General features: G+C 43.7%; 1 protein-coding gene across 1 annotated transcript in view; it reads right to left on the minus strand.

Annotated features, from left to right (window-relative positions):
* The window catches only part of LOC310985188 (cadherin-2-like), a 55,212-nt gene that overhangs the window by 9,754 nt on the left and 27,476 nt on the right, over positions 1-17,982 (minus strand). Inside the window, exons 5-10 of the mRNA XM_083970697.1 lie at positions 13,879-14,034; positions 10,271-10,415; positions 9,931-10,103; positions 6,242-6,385; positions 5,522-5,707; positions 3,266-3,519 (exon numbers count right to left, since the gene is read on the minus strand). Coding sequence (XP_083826823.1) covers positions 3,266-3,519; positions 5,522-5,707; positions 6,242-6,385; positions 9,931-10,103; positions 10,271-10,415; positions 13,879-14,034 — 1,058 coding nt within the window. The remainder of the gene's footprint in view (positions 1-3,265; positions 3,520-5,521; positions 5,708-6,241; positions 6,386-9,930; positions 10,104-10,270; positions 10,416-13,878; positions 14,035-17,982) is intronic.

Raw genomic sequence — 17,982 nt, forward strand, 5'->3', positions numbered from 1 at the left:
GCGTGTTTTTGTGAACACAGTTGAGTGTCCACCATTGGCTGTTGCTAGGCTACGCAGACTTGAGCAACTGCATTTAGAAACAAAATAGTGGGATGCGGTGAAAGAAAGACGGCCGGGGACAGAACGCAGCAGTCCTGCAGGCTCTGCTGCTCGTCGAACAGAGAGAGAGAGAGAGAATCCCTCCAGCCGGCGTGTGCCACAGAAATCCTCCGGCTTTTATCTGAGAGCCAGGCTGCAGAGGACCGCATGCATGCAGCAGAGGCACACACAGCAAACTGTATTATAGAATCAGGTCACTTGCACCTGGACAGCTCTACATCAACAGGGGATAAATTAATTCTCAAATTTACCAAGGTCATAGTCATCAGGCAGCCATCACACTAAGTGACCACCAAGTGATAACAGACAAAGAAACGCCCCAGTCCTGAAGGAGGCTGAAGTGGTGAAGCTCCTGAATGCACTTGTAGTGACATTATACTATGATTTGTGATTGTATTGAATGACATAGGGTGTAAGAACCATGAACAGAATCTTCAACCTCTGTGATCCTGATGTCTCCACTGTGTTTGAACTAAAGGTGCACTTATCTGATATTAAAGGAGACATATTATGCCGCCTTTCCACAAATTAAAATAGTTCCCAGGTGTCTTAAAGACATGTCTGTGACATGCTTTGGTCAAATTACCCCAAGGATCAAACATCACAGCTCTTTTCATCATCTCAAAACAGCCCTGTTCAGAACGGCTGGTTTCAGTGCCTGTCCCTTTAAATTCAAATGAACCACTGCTTGCCCCGCCCCTTCTACTGGTACCAGGTAGGGGTGGGGTTATGCAAATTCAAGTCCTAGTTAGATCACTGGAAGACATCTGAGGGAAAAACTTGTAAAACCACATGGATTTCAACCTGAAAATTACAGATTGTTTTTGTCAATTCTCACATTTTAGGGGCCGGAAGGCAAGACAAACACCCACATATATGTTAAAGAGCCTTCAGAAAGTGATATTTCCATAATATGTCCCATTTAACATTGAATAACGGTCCAGATAGGATTGGATCGGTATTGGGTATCGATAAGCAAAGCCCAGGTATCTGTATTGGTATTAGGACTGAAAAAGCCAGATTGACCTACAATAAAGACTGTACTATATACATACTGTACAGTATATTGTAAACCCCAGACAAATTCATATATTTTGAGTTTGCTCATTGACAAATTTTGTCTGTATTTCTGCTATTCACAGACATTGGAATTGAACCAACTCCTACAGAATTCAGCAGATCAACATCATATTTAGTTGGTCTAACCTTAAGACCTTTATGACACTTAATTTGCAGTCCCATTCAGAGCCCATCTATATGTTAATATTCAGTTAAAGTCATAGCACCACCTTGCAGCAAGAGGAAATGTCATGCTTTATGAGCAGACCTGGGCATTGTACGGCCCCTGGGTGATGGGAGTTGGCCATAAAAGTGTAAGGTCACATGAAAAATAGGAATATTGATTTAAAAAAGTAAAGTTTTAACAAAACATGGACTTTGGAGTATTTATTTAGTCAAGTCAAAGGTGAAGCTGTGTGCTCAGTTTGCAAAGAACTGAGCAGCATGTTTATGGATTACAATTTGAATCAGCATTAAAAGACACTCAGAAATACAACTCTGATACAGAGCAGCTACAGACATCTCAAGCTCTGCTGGCTGACTTGAAAATGCAGCGAGGACTTTTTTTTTAAGCTTTACGAAGTGGACAATTTTGACTTTCTCCTTGTCTCCGGATGAGAGCTGTGATGTTCAGGACACAACCCAGCTTCTCATCTTTATAGGCGGGATAAGGAAGGACTTTGAGCTTACTGGCAGCACTGCAGTCAGAGTGACGACAACAAGGAGCGATATGTTCACAGTGGTACCTATTTTCTGTTGACGTTAATGACTCAACTAAATAGAAAGCAGGCAAGGGCCGATTTGGACAGGAAATGATCGGCCTGCTGAAGGCTTTCATAAAAGTTTGAGTTTTTTTCACGCCAACACTGAAAGAAGAATTAACTGATCACCTCCACAAGTTCTGCTCATGTCAGGGACACAGTATGGAGAAGACATGAGAATGAAATGCACATGATCTCTTTACTTGTAGTGTGATGTTCTGCTCAACTCACTGACCTGATTTTCATTCAAGCCCAACACAGACTTTAGAGTAAGGGTTAGTCTGTGAAATACTGCAAAAATCATTCACCTTTTGTTCACACTAGCTTTTGTGAATGTTGGTTAAATAATAATATAATGTTGAAGTTTTCATTATTTCTGCTTCACTTTTTCATAACTACTCTTTCCAGCAGCAGCCTATCCAAACCATACAGTTCACTGCTTTTTATAAATGTACTGTATGACATGAATATTGAGCATAACTCTAACTTGGTGTAAAGACACCGAAGACCTTGACGATGCTTTATGCTTTATAGTGAAATGTTTTGTTGCATGGGGCTCATGCTTGTGTGTGGTGAATGTCAAACAGGAAGGACCTACAGTATAATATCGGTAGCGCGGCAGCGGTTCGCCCCAAACTTTATAAGGTTTGATTACAACTCCACACTGAAGACATTGTCACAGAGCCACCAACTGGAAACAGGCAGAAACTCTTGGGTGATAACAATCATTTGATTTATGTGCCATTTTCATGGTCTGGTTTTATTCTTGATACAGGAACATTATGCATGTTGACAGACTTCCACATTTGACTTACTTGTCTAGTAAAGGTTTAGTGCAGAGTATTGGTAGCACCTCCTACATACATATTACTGATTCCAAGGTTACATTTAAGGTGGCTCTTTAACATATATTTGGGTGTTTGTCTTGCCTTCCGGCCCCAAAAATGTGACTATTGACAATAAATCTGTAATTTGTAGACTCCTGAGGTTGAAATCCATGTGGTTTTACAAGCTGTTCTCTCAGTTGTCATCCAATGATTTAATTCGTTTTTGAATTTGCATAATACCATCCCTACCTGTGAGTACCGGTACAGCGGGAGAGGGCAGGGCAAGCAGTGGTTCATTTGCATTTAAAGGGACAGGCACTGAAACCAGCCGTTCTGAACAGGATGAAAAGAGCTGTGATGTTTGATCCGTGGGGTATTTTGACCGAAGCTTGTGACAGACATGTCTTTAAGACACCTTAATTTGTGGAAAAGGGGGATATGTCTCCTTTAAATACTCAGGGTAGTGACCTTCGAATTAATTCAAATAAATCAGCAGCTAGATTGAAGCGGGGGTCTTACCGGACAGTTTGTCTCATAAAGCGGTCTGGGTCCTGAGCAGTGAAGGTGGTGAGGAGAAACCCGGCAGGTAGATCCTCCTCCAGCTTGATGGACTTGGGATTGGGGCTGAACTCCGGGCTCTCGTTGACGTCCAGGATGCGCACGGAGACGGTTGCTTTGGACTGACGGGCCAGGTGGATGCCTCGGGCCAGAGGGACCTCGTTCTCCGCCTCCACTGTCAGCATGAAGGAGCGGCTCAGCTCAAAGTCTATTGGCTGCACAGAGAGAAAGAGAGAGGGAGGTAGGAAATGTTGAGGACCTTCTTTCTTTCTTTCTTTCTTTCTTTCTTTCTTTCTTTCTTTCTTTCTTTCTTTCTTTCTTTCTTTCTTTCTCTCTCATAGTTTCATTCTTTTGTTACATTCAAAATTTCATTAATTTACCCATCCTCCGCTCCCACATTCTTCTTTTGTTCTTATTTTTCTTTCTTATCTTTCAAATTATTGCTGTTATTATCACTATTTTAATACTGTTATTATTACTGTCTAGCTATTGCTGTCACAAGTATTATTTTTAATATTATTAATACTGTCATTATTATTATGACAGATATTACTGTACTATTATTATTCATTCATTTCTTTCTTTATTGCTGCTATCACTATTACTGTTATAACCATTCCCTTAGTGCCTAGATCCATTAAAGTGGTTTTCTTGCTTGTTTGTACAGCAAAAAAAAAGCCTGACTTTGTCTTCTCTTAAAGGTCCAGTGTGTAAAATTGGGAGCGTTCAGATTCTAGGTTTCAGCGTTCACTCACTCGCTCGTACTCCCCCCTCCCATTGGTAAAGTGACGGTGGCCTATCAGGACAAAAAAGCTTGTTTACCAGGACTGGGACGACTGGGAGTATTTCAGGAGCATGGAGCGATGAGGTGAAGATCTAAACCATTTTATGTCTGCTGTTTCCTCCTTCCTCTTCGTTGGTTTATTTATGAACATGAAACTCTAAAGCAAGACCCTTGCTTTATGTGTATATAAAAGAATAATTATAAGGCTATGAAAATCGAACAAATTTTATTTTATAGCAATTATACACTTATATAAATATATTCATGGGTAGTATATTCCGATTTTGCCAATAAACCTTGACAATTATTACACACTGGACCTTTAAGCCTCTTGATCATTAATGCTTTTACAGCAGGACTCAGCACCATCATTTGAACTAAACTTTTCTACTCCGAGTCTGAACTTTTCAACTGACTTTCAAGTTTCCTGGGTGGTTCTGACCTCTCCATCAGCTTCTCCTCATGTGCCCAGTGTGGCTGCTGGCTACAGGCTCTGCCTCTTTGTTCTCTGGATCAGAATTTGTAATACTAATCATTTCCATATGCCACAATACAGCAACCGCAGCATCTTTTCTATTTTCCCACGTTACCAGATGGAATAAAAAAGATGATTTACTATTGAAATCTTCGATTTTGCTATGTTCAAAACTTCAGTCAAACATTAATAATGCCAAATGCCAATTATTAAGTCACAGCAACTGCTGTTTTAACCAAACCTCCATGGTTTTGACTGCCACTACAGTTCCAAAAGACAGCAACATAACACCACCCACAGACATAACTCCTTATTAAATTGGCCATCTGCCAGCTAATGTTACATTGTTAACTTCAACTGCTGAGAGAACAGTCAGCGGCGTTTGCTCTCCCTCCCTCCCCCTCACTCACACACACACGGACAGTGCCGTGCTCCAACGACAAATGCGCGCAGCGGGCGTCCTCTGGGTCCTAGTGCTGCCTACGTATTACAGAACACAGTCGGACATACAGGCACTCAAACACTGAGGCAGGTGATGCATCTTTTATTTTGAAAATGGGATATATGCCGTTGCTTATGGGACCAAATCATTGTGATCAAAATGCCAAAAGTGGGACAGTTGGCAGCTCTGAGCAGAGTCAGGTCCTGACAAGACACTTGGAACTTCTAGACACTCCGCCACGTCACAGAGGCTCCGTCAATCTTTTATAGTCTTTGTTGCAAAGTGGCGTTAAAGGCATATTTCAACATATTGGCAAATTGGCCCATTGCCATAATCCCTACAGTAGTAGGTTTGTTAACTTTAATTGTTGGTGCACCACGCTGTGAGATAATAATGTAACGTTACGAGAGTTGTTTTTGAGGCAAATGCGTAAAGAGACTGCTTGCCAACCAAACCAAGAAATCCCATTAGACTCTGTAACGTGTGTTTGTGTGTGTTGTGGAGAGAAGATCCCACCTTGACCACAGTGAGCAGGCCCTCGTTCGTGGTGGGGTCAGTGGGGATGGAGAAGCGTCCCGTGGGGTCTCCGGCGACGATGCGGTACACGGCGCTCCAGGCCGAAGTGTGAGGCTGGTCTTTATCTGTCACCGTCAGGTTGGCCACGATCACATTCACCCTGTTCTCATGGACTTCCCCGTAGAACTGTCACAGACAGACAGACAGATAGATAGATAGATAGATAGATAGATAGATAGATAGATAGATAGATAGATAGATAGATAGATAGATAGATAGATAGATAGATAGATAGATAGATAGATAGATAGATAGATAGATAGATAGAGAGACAGAGAGATGGACAGGCAGACAGATAGACAGATAGAGAGACGGACAGACAGATAGAGAGACATGTTGATACTGGAGCACCACTTTGTCATTGTATTTAAAGGGATAGTTCAACATTATGGCAAATTGGCCCATTGCCATAATCCCTATAGTCATAGCAGTAGGTTCATTACCTTTAATTGTCGGTGCAAGCTATTTTTAGATTGGCGGAGCAGAGCCGCGAGCTGCTCAGAGCTACGCTACGGAAGCTAACTGGATTTCTTGGTTTCCCTCATCAAACTCATCAAATACACAATCCAACAACTCCAAAACGCTCTGGTGGACAAGTTGTGACCTGCACATTCACCACGCTATGAGTGAGAGAGAGACAGACAGAGAGAGAGGACCTACTGTGTCAGCGGTGAACTCAGGGGGGTTGTCGTTGTCGCTGTGATCAGTGATCCTGATCACAGTGGTGGCAGTGTTGGACAGGCCGTACGTGGGGTTTCCCTCCATGTCAGTGGCCTGGATGATCAGGGTGTACTGGGTGACTTTCTACAGACAGACAGAGAACAAGAGGGTCATCATCATCATCATCATCATCATCATCATCATCATCATCATCATCATCATCATCATCATCATCATCATAGCATCATTACAGCTGAATGGAGCTAATGACTGCAGATGTAATGACGAGTGAAATGAGCTCCTTAATTCAAACAGGAAATGTTTTCAAGTTCACTGACTGAAACACAGCGCAGTTAAAGCTTCAGTTGGTGTGAAGGATTTTACTTTGTCATATTTACAATTCTCATTCAGAATTATTATAGCTCAGGTGACCTCAGGTTCTTGTCTTTGGACACTCAATTCATGTTCCTGCAGTGAAGTTGATGACCAGTCTCCACCATCTTACACACGGACAGCTGCAGCTCCACAAAAGAGGACAGTTTTCAGCTGTCACTTCTCAGACCACGTCAGACCAGTCAGACCAGTCAGACCACGGTCATGCACTTACTGACTTTGCCAAGTGGTGCAATGATCGTTTCCTGGACTTAAATGTTTTTAAGACAAAGGAACTTATCATTGACTTCAGGAGAAACAGGCCAATTGTCAAAGCCAGCAGGGTTCACAGTGAGGATGTCAATGTTGTAAACTCATACAAATATCTGGGCACAGTGTTTGACTCTCAGCTGAGGTTTGACATCACAACGTGCCCAGCAGAGAATTATTTAACTCCGTTGGTGTCTCCAAAGCTATACTTCGTATTGTGTATTTATCATTTATCGAGAGCCTCCTCACCTTTTCTTGTATTTGTTGGTTTAACAACATGACGGTTAAGGACAGAAACTGTCTGAACAGTATTGTGAAAGTTTGTTCCAACATTATTGGTATTAGGTTGTGTGACTTGAACTCTCTTTGGGAGAAAGCTGACCACATGAATCTTTTTATCTAGTCAGAGAAATATTTTTTATCTCTTTATTCTTATCATTGTTATTTATTCTGCTCTCTGCATTCTTTTTATTGCATTTTATTGATAACTGAGTTTTTATTTATACATGAGTTTTATTTGTACATTCCTATGTCCCATCATGCTACCCGTGCTACGTGTGTGACTGACTGTATGTGTATGGTCACGGTGGACTGTAGAAACTGAATTGCCCCTTGGGGATCAATAAAGTCTTTTGTATCTGTATGAAACTGAACTGCTATGTAGTTATGTAGTTATTACATACACATCTTCCCTGCTGCGCTTCCTCATCCCTCACTTGAACACAAGGGAGAACCGATGACTGGGACTGATTCACTTATTGGTATTTGAGTTATGATATCAATCGTGATAACTAATCCTCTAACCTGATGTAATATCAACGCATATGAAATTGTATGTCAAGGAGAAACTGTCAGGAGTGAATGATGAATGAAAGATGTTTTCTGCTTTTGTTTCTCATTTTTACAAGCTGATGATTCCATTCACAGCTCAGAGGCTACTGGACACTTCCCATGTTTTCATGCCTGTTACTGAATCTGATCAATCAGTACAACACTGTTTTTGATCCGTTTTTTGAGCACTTAAAATGTTGATTTATTCAACCTGATTCCGTGAGCTGCTGGTATTTTATTGCATCAATATAAAAAAAAGTGTCAGGGTGTCATGGCTCCAACGGCACTAAACTACTACCTGACCAGATGATGCAAATAAAAATCACAAATAATACAACAAGTAAAAATCGATTTTTTTTTCAACCTTGTGTTAGTAGAAACCACAATAAACCGTCAATCTCTACTTTTAAAAAGAGATTAAAACAACAATTGCTATTATTAAAATATGTTTAATTCTGAACCCTGTGTGGCTGAGGGTTCAAATTATGAAAACTTTTCACTTTTCACATGTATTTTTTAGTTATTTATTTTCATCTACCAATATCTCATGTATTGTATTATGTATCTATGGGAAAATCTTAGGATGTTTTAGGGTTCTAGGTTAGAATTAGGTATCCATCAAGGGGGCAGTTGTGGATCTGAGAAGTGAAGCTCACTTCCGCGTTCAAAAAACTGCAATCCCCTCGGCTTCCTCTGGGGGCTGGTGTCAGAAGGGAGCATTCCCCATAGACCCCCATGTTAAAATCGCCGATTTTACATCCTCAGTAAACATGTTAAAAGCCTGGTGTCAGAACGTTTTTTTCTCTCAATCGATAGTTTCTACCCCCGCACACACTCTGAGGGGGTGAATTTTTTTTAAACTCTACCGTTTTACTGTTATTAGGTTAAAACTCTGGCCAATTAGGGCGCGGAAATGTTGAGTGACAGGCCCGAGCAGCTCCGTGGACAGCTGCTTCGAGGCCAGTGGGCGGGTTCTCGGCGGTTCTCGGCCGGCCAATCCAACATGGCGCTGTCCAGGCCGCCATATTTGAGTCACAAAAACGACTCCCCAAAACCAATGGGTGACGTCACGGACGCTACGTCCATTCTTTTTACAGTCTATGGTATCCATCCATCCATCCATTTTCATCCGCTTATCCGGAGTCGGGTCGCGGGGGCAGCAGTCGGAGCAGGGATCCCCAGACTTCCCTCTCCCCGGACACTTCCTCCAGCTCTTCCGGGGGGACCCCAAGGCGTTCCCAGGCCAGCCGAGTGACGTAGTCACTCCAGCGTGTCCTGGGTCTTCCGCGGGGCCTCCTCCCGGTGGGACATGCCCGGAACACCTCACGAGGGAGGCGTCCAGGGGGCATCCTATACAGGTGCCCGAGCCACCTCAGCTGGCTCCTCTCGATGTGGAGGAGCAGCGGCTCTACTCCGAGCTCCTCCCGGGTGACAGAGCTCCTCACTCTATCTCTAAGGGAGTGCCCCGCCACCCTGCGGAGGAAACTCATTTCGGCCGCTTGTATCCGGGATCCCGTTCTTTCGGTCATGACCCAGAGTTCATGACCATAGGTGAGGGTGGGAACGTAGATCGACCGGTAAATCGAGAGCTTTGCCTTTCGGCTCAGCTCCTTCTTCACCACGACGGACCGATACAATGACCGCATTACTGCGGCCGCCGCACCGATCCGCCTGTCGATCTCGCGCTCCATTCTCCCCTCACTCGTGAACAAGACCCCAAGATACTTGAACTCTCCCCCGACCAGGAGGAGAATTAGGTAGAAATAGGAAATAGTTCTCTCACTCATTCTCTCTATCTCTCTCTCTCACACACACACACACACACAAACACACAGGCACATTAACAAAAGCCCTGAGGGACTGACTGGGAACACCTACGCATACACACAAGTTTATTTGTATATGAAGCAGGAGAGTGGATCGTCAGTGTTTATATGAGAGGTGTGAGGTAGTCAAAGCTGACCAGAGCTGATCACATCTCTGTAGATGGATGTCATCGGTCCGAATAGATCCAGAATGTTTTAGATGTAAGAGTGTTTTAGTTTTTTTTTTAGGTTTCTAAAAAAAGATGTGCAGAGGGCAGAACGATCCACTGAGCCGTCTGTGCACCACCGGAAATCCTGCAGGTTGTGGAGCAGCTGCTCCATATGGGGTAAGGGATGAGCCTCACACATGTCCACACAATAAGACACACACACACACACACGGACACACACCTCTCGATCGAGGCCTGCTGCCACAGTGATGATGTCACCAGTTTTGTTGTTGATGGTGAACATGTTGGAGGAGGGGCTCTGGGGATTCTGGGAGAGAATCTTGTAGCGCAGCATCCCATTGGCAGTCTTTGGATCATCTTTGTCCACTGATGTCACTGTCATCACAAAGGATCCTGGGAACACAGCAAGACAGCAGACAAGTCAGTGAAGAGGGATTTAACAAGTCTGTTACACCTGCGTGTGTGTGTGTGTGTGTGTGTGTGTGTGTGTGTGTGTGTGTGTGTGTGTGTGTGTGTGTGTGTGTGTGTGTGTGTGTGTGTGTGTGTGTGTGTGTTTGTACCAGGCTTGGATCCCTCAGGCACAGAGCCGTTGAAGATGGTGTGTGTGAACTCTGGTCTGTTGTCATTCTGGTCGATGACATTGATGACGATGTCGATAGGGTTCTCCACTTGGTTCCCATTCAGGTCCACAGCGTGGGCTCGCAACTGCACACACACACACACACACACACACACACACACACACACACACACACACACACACACACACACACACACACACACACACACACACACACACACACACACACACACATTTATCACACATTAGGTTTATGCAGCATCGACAGTCCCTGACATATTGGCAAAGAACGTGGGCTGACCACAGAGCAGAGGGGAGACAGAGTGAGAATTTACTGTATATTTAAGGTATAGTATAGGAGCAGAGTTCCTGGTTTCTGTCTACAGTGTCAGTGCAGATGGGCTACTACAACTACTACTACTACTACTACTATTATTACTACTACTACTACTACTACTACTACTACTACTACTATTATTACTACTACTACTACTACTACTACTACTACTACTATTATTACTACTACTACTACAACTACTACTACAACTACTACTACTGCTACTGGTCCCTTGTCCTCATCAATGAGACAGATGTGTTGGACATGTTGGTGAAATCATTTCGGGTTGTGTTTTCTTGCTTTTTGAGCATGTCCAGTACATTTTAAAGGGATATTTCAACATTTTGGCATATTCACCTATTGCCATAATCCCTATAGTTTTAGGAGTAGGTTCATTACCTTAATTGTCGGTGCAAGCTGTTTTTAGATTGGCGGGGCAGAGATGCAGCTCGCCTTTCCCTCATCAAACTCATCAAATACACAATCCAACAACTCCAAAACGCTCTGGTGGACAAGTTGTGACCTGCACATTCACCATTTTAGATATTGTTTGAACCAAGAGAGTATTTGGGGGATATCACTGTCACTGTCTACGCTTTATATTATACAAATGACAAACACTGATCAGTCATAACATTCTGACCAGCTGCTTAATATTGTGTTGGTCCCTTTTTCTGCCAAATACAGTACACAACAAACTGTGCTGCACTATGTATCCTGACAGCTTTCTATCAGAAGCAGCATGAACTTGTTCAGCAGTCTGAGCAACAGTATCTGGTCTGTTGGATGGGAGCACACGGGCCAGCCTTCTCTCCCCACGTGTATCAATGAGCCTGTGGCCGCTTCACATTAAAGGTTTAATTAAGATTGTTGCACTGAATCTTTTCAATGATACAAATGACGTACTTTTGAGTTTAATTCAAAATTTTAAAAAGTTGGCAACATTGAAGAATTACTGCTGACCGATATCTATTGTGAGTAATATCACAAAAGACTTAAATTAAATTAGGAAAAAAGAGGCAATAATTTACTCCCACACGCTATGCACCTCAGCCAAACGAACCAGAAAAGACTCAACAGTCATAGCTCTGTGAGTGACATCACAAGACTTGAGAAAAAACAACAACCAGCCTTCTTCATCTCAAGTGCTCAACAAGATTGAAACAGAGAGAAAAGCTTCATTTTCAACTTCTCAGTCCTCCCACAGCTTGTTTAACCCCCCACTAGCATTCGGATGATATTGAACTGTTGTGGAAAAGTGACAGGAAACCTTTATGTGTGTAGAAGGCAGCTTCATTAGGAGGGAGGAGGACAGAGGAAATGTCCGATAGTGTCCTTTTTCTGTCCTCATTCCTCATTCAGCATTGTTTTTCCTTAGTTTAGACTTCAGCGTGTTTTCTGCAACTTAATTCATGAAAACCACAATTAAACATTTGAAGAAAATCTCAACTTAAGGTATTTTGTAGGAACAACACCTGGCTGCTAAATGTTTGTTGTGCATCTGTGATGTTTCACACAAAGCACGGTGGAGGTGGAGCTGAGTGTCAGTGCTAGGAGCGAGGGAGCAAGTGCGTAGGTGAGGAAAATGATGGTGCTAAAATAAAAGAACAAAAAAACAACAGTTGTGTTCTTTACAAAAAAAGACAGGTGTTTACAGGGAAACTGCAGAATATCAAAGTAGCTGTTTGACTGAGGAGCAGGAGGATGAAAGAAATTCATCTGGATGGTAAAAAAAAAAAACATACACCTGGAAAACCAGAAGCTTCAAACACACAGAGGCTGCAGCTCACACACAACTTTTCTCTCAATGATGAATGATGGGATGCTGGCGGTTTTTATATATGCTCCTCCTGAACAGACACAGTGTGTGTGTGTTGCTCTGAGTGACTTGTTCCTACATTAAGATGAATGTGACACTACAGTTTATTTAGACTCATCACTCCTACGGTCTCTTCCACTTAAATGCACAGGAGGAGGAGATTCTTTGTACACCACTGCTCTCGCTCTTTGTGCTTCACATCAATATCAAATGTTAGCTTTTTTAGGTTCTTTTAATTTCTAAATTAAAAATGTAAAAATCTGAAACAGTTCAGGTATTTTTACACCATGCCATGTCGTTTAGCCTCCAGCTTACATGTTCTACTTTTACTCTTCAGATATTGTTTCAGCTTCAGCTTTTCAATTTCTTCATACTGATTTCCAGCCATTTCATACAAAATCAGCCTCCTTCTTACATGTTCTACTTTTTAATCTATTCTCAGCCATTGCTTCAGCTATGCTAGCATTGTTTCATCAGTTTTCTTTACTTTCAAGTTAGCTGCAGATTTGAACTCTTTGAAATATTCAACTGTTACACTTAAACATGCAGGATCTCTACATTTTTTAACATTCCTACTGCTTTTACCCCTTTAAAAAGCATTCATCTCTCAGCTTACAAGGTTTATATTTCAGCTTTAGCGTCTGCCTTTTCAACATTGCTTCAGCAGTTTCTTCAGCTTATTCAGCTTTGCTTAATTAATGGCGTTCAGCTTTCAGCATTCACACGTATTTCCTTCAGGAAATGCATTCTCTAGTTTCTACTTTCAGTTTCGTCTTTTGTCCCAGCACCAGTGAATATTAGATATTTGGTTATTCAAAGGAGGAAATGTGAGAGAAGGGGCAGTTGTCGGTCTGAGAAGTGAAGCTCACTTCCGCGTTCAAAAAACTGCAATCCCCTCGGCTTCCTCTGGGGGCTGGTGTCAGAAGGGAGCATTCTCCATAGACCCCCATGTTAAAATCACCGACTTTACATCCTCAATAAACATGATCAAAGCCTGGTGTCAGAACGTTTTTTTTCTCAATCGATAGTTTCTACCCCCGCACACACTCTGAGGGGGGTGAATTTTTTTTTAACTCTACCGTTTTACTGTTATTAGGTTAAAATTCTGGCCAATTAGGGCGCGGAAACATTGAGTGACAGGTCCGAGCTGCTCCGTGGACAGCTGCTTCGAGGCCAGTGGGCGGGTTCTCGGCCGGTCAATCCAACATGGCGCTGTTCAGGCCGCCATATTTGAGTCACAAAAACGACTCCCCAAAACCAATGGGTGACGTCACGGGTGCTACGTTCATATTTTTTACAGTCTATGAGCAGCACAGACACTGAGCTGCTATAGAATGAGAGGAGCAGAGCACAGACACAAGTGTTTTCTATCAGTGTGAAGGACTGACAGTGTGTGTAAAGTTAAAGGTGAGCTCAACTCTCATAGTCTTACGTGGAAGTTGGAGATGTGCTCTCTGTCCAGAGGCTTGGTGACAGACAGCTGCCCTGAAATGGGGTTGAGGATGAAGATGCCGTTTGGAGGCTGGTCGGCCCCGGGGCCCGTCACGCTGTACCGCAGCATCCGGTTCTTGTCCCAGTCTGAGCGGATCTGAGGCAGAGATGGAGAGGAAGGAGAAAAAATTAACTTCACATTCTGACTGTGTCACCTTCCTGGTGCTGCACAGGGACGTCCTACACAGGGACGTCTTACACAGTGAAGTCCTACATAGTGAAATCCTGCACAGTGAAGTCCTACATGGGAATATCCTACTCTGTTAAGTCCTACATATTGATGTCCTACATAATAATGTCCTACACAGTTAAGCCCTATGTCCTACACAGTGTCCTTCATGTTGATGTCCTACACAGTTAAGTCTTACATAGTGATGTCCTACACAGTTAAGTCCTACATAGTGATGTCCTACACAGTTAAGTCCTACATGGTGATGTCCTACACAGTAATATCCTACATAGTGACGTCCTGCACAACCATGTCCTACAGTGATGTCCTAAACAGCGATGTCCTTAAAAGCTTTAAACACCAAAAGGTCCATACTGTAAATAGGCAGATGTCCATGTGTTCTTTGATTATAAAGCCTTGCCCTTACAACATCCAGAGGCCGTGTACTGTAACATCTGATCTCTGACCTCATAGACAGACTTTGGAGCAGGCAGTACTCTTATTTATATATATATTTGTGGTTTTAAGAACAAACAGCTCTAGCAACAACAGGCTGGTGAGCCAATCAGAACAGATAATCTCTCTTCTGATCGTCTGACTGCTGTCCAGTGTTGTAGCGTTATAGCTATCGTCAAGACGAAGGAGGCAGGAGCACATCAGAGACACACCAGCTGTTAGGTCCAGGAAACGTTGGTCTGATTTATTGTCACCATGACAACTCTAACATTCTAAAGTCACCTAGCAGGACTTGTCTCGACATCTCCCTTTTCCAGTTAGTTTCCAAGAGAGACCTTATTTTAAAGCGTCTGACTAGACATGAGGAAACTATCCAATAAACACAACTTTTCTAGTTGTAACAATTAACCAATAGTCATATATATTCATAACTTAAAGTTCATATTTAAATTCAAGCAAACTCTAAAATATTTTCATTTAGGTTATTCAAACAATTCTTCTCTAAAGTCTCTTCTAAACACGTACTATCATAAAAAGCACTGCTGTAAACACAGATAATAAATAACAAATACTAAAGTTAAATACTGTCTTCTCTGATATTAAACAATTATTATTATTATCACTATTTTACACATTACACGATCACAGTCACTTTTTTCTTTTCTTTCTTTCTTTTTTTTTTTTTTTTTAAACACACAATATATACATTTCTGTCTCAAGAGCCCAGGCTCTTCCACTGAGTGAGGGAATTATTGTTACCCAGCTTTCACTCAGGGTAGGTGTTCACATCTTCTCATAGTTCAAGCGAACTGGAGCTGTCCTGATTCTGGCTGGATAGCGTCTCTCGTTCACTGAAGTGTGTCTGTGACTTAAGTCACACCTCTCAGGGGTGACGGATGTGTCAGTAGATCTAGCAGGATCTGTCGCTGGAGTGTTTTCCGATGACAGGTCAGGGATCTCGGTGGGTGTGGCAGGTGCCACTGGAGTCTGCGAGAGATGGAATCTGTTTCTCCGCAGGCTGCCTCTTGAAGTCTCCACGATGTAGGATCTGGGTGTTCCTGCAGTGGACACCACGGTGCCTCTCTGTTGCATGTCCTTGACCCACACATGGTCGCCGGGTTGCAGGTCTGGCATGTCACGTGCTGCGTGGCGACGGTTGTAGTTCTGCTGCTGTTTTTGTCTGTAGCTTTGCTCCTTTCTTTTCAAGTCCTCCGTATCTGTACGTGAGGGGTTGAGCTGGGAGGGAAGGACAGGAACTGTTGTGCGGATCTTCCTCCCCATGAGTAGCTCTGTGGGACTGTATCCATTGGCCAGAGGAGCAGAACGATAGGCCATCAGGGCCAGATAGGGGTCACTGGATTTCTTGAGGAGATTTTTAATCGTCCTCACAGCCCGCTCTGCCTCTCCATTGCTTTGTGGGAAGTGTGGACTGGAGGTGACGTGGCTGAAGCTCCAATCCTGTGCAATCTTCTGAAAAGTCTCTGATGCAAACTGTGGGCCATTGTCTGTGCGCACCACTTCTGGTATGCCATGACGAGCAAAGATAGACTTGAAGTGTTCAATCACAGCCTCTGATGTTGTGAAAGTTAACTTTGCTACTTCAAAGAAGCGAGAATAATAATCCACAATGATTAAATACTGTTTGTTTTTCATTTGAAACAGGTCTGCTCCTACTGTAGACCACGGCCTTTGCGGGAACTCAGTGGGCAACATTGTTTCTCTCAGGGTTGTTCTCTCTCTGGCGCATGTATCACAACTCTCTATCAGTTTTGTCAGTTCTTTGTTGAGTCCAGGCCACCACACCGAACTCTTGGCTCTCTCCCTGCATTTGGTTATGCCGAGATGACCCTCGTGCAGCTTGGCTAGAATATCTGCTCTGAGCGATGGTGGGATGACGAGTCTGCTGCCGTAGAGAAGCAAGCCACTTTGAACTGTCATTTCTCCTTGAAATGGCAGATATGGCTGGAGCACCTGGCCTATTGAAAACTTGTCTGGCCATCCTTCTGCACAATACTGTTTTATCTGTCTCAGTATGTCGTCATTGTCCTGTTGTGTCTGTATTTCTTTTAGCCTTTTCTCTGTTGCTGGTAGGCTAGCAATGATGGAGTCGGCGTACAAGTCGGTCTCCTCTTCTGACAGCCCTGCAGGCGTGCTGTTTTCAGGTGCTCTAGACAGCACGTCTGCAGTCGCTATCTCTTTTCCTGGCACATGAGATATTGTGTAGGAAAATCTCATGAGCCGAATGCGTCGACGCTGGATGCGTGGTGGCAACTCATCAAGGCTTTTTGAGCCCAGCAGTGGGACGAGAGGTTTGTGGTCTGTCTCTATGTGAAAGGTTTTCCCGATGAGGAACTCTGCAAACCTCTCACAGGCCCATGTGGAAGCAAGAGCCTCCTTCTCAATCTGAGCATACCTCTGTTCAGTGCTGCTGAGTGCCCTTGATGCATATGCCACTGGTTTCCACTTTGCTGTGCTGTCTTGCCGCTGGAGGAGAACAGCACCCATGCCATATGATGAGGCATCTGCTGAGACAAGCGTGTCAATGTTTGGGTTATACAGAGCTAGACCTGGAGGGGTAGTCAGGTCCTCTTTTATGCTGTCAAAAGCCTGCTGCTGTTGCGGCCCCCAAATCCACATATTTGATTTCTTGATCAGCTCTCTGAGTGGGTGAGTTTTCTCAGCTAGGTGAGGCATGAATTTACCAAGATGATTAGTCATCCCCAGGAAGCGTCTCACCTCACTGACATTTCTGGGCTCCTTCATGGATTTTACAGCGCTCACCTTGTCTGGGTCCGGACTGACCCCTGCTGACTCGATGATCTGCCCCAGAAACTTTATCTTGCTCTTTGAAAACTCACATTTGTCGTTCAGTGTCACTCCTGCACTCTGCAGCCGTGAGAGTGTCTTCCGCAGCCTCTCATCGTGTTCTGCCTGACTGGCTCCCCAGATGAGCACGTCATCCATGTGGCACACAGTACCATCTATGCCCTCTAGGATCTGCTGCATGCGTTTCTTAAAATGTTCTGGTGCTGATGAGATGCCAAAACATAGACGATTGTAGCAGTACCGTCCGAACGGAGTGATGAACGTGGTCAGCAGAGAAGATTCCTTGGAAAGTGGAATTTGCCAGAATCCTGAGTTGGCATCCAGCTTTGAGAAGACTTTGGCCCCGGTGAGCTGTCCAAGAGTGTTCTCCACCGAGGGAAGTTGATGTCTCTCTCTCTCTACTGACTTATTCAGCTGTGTGAGGTCAGTGCAGATCCTCACAGCTTCTCGTGCGCGTTTAGGAACGACCACCATGGGCGCACACCATGCTGTGGGCTGCTCCACTTTTGAGATGACACCTTGCTGCTCCATGCGATTTAGCTTGGGAAGGAGGGGAAGTGAGACTCATCTAGGTGTTGAGACTGCAAAAGGCTT

This window comes from Trachurus trachurus, assembly GCF_905171665.1.
Source record: "Trachurus trachurus genome assembly, chromosome: 4".
NCBI lineage: Eukaryota > Metazoa > Chordata > Actinopteri > Carangiformes > Carangidae > Trachurus > Trachurus trachurus.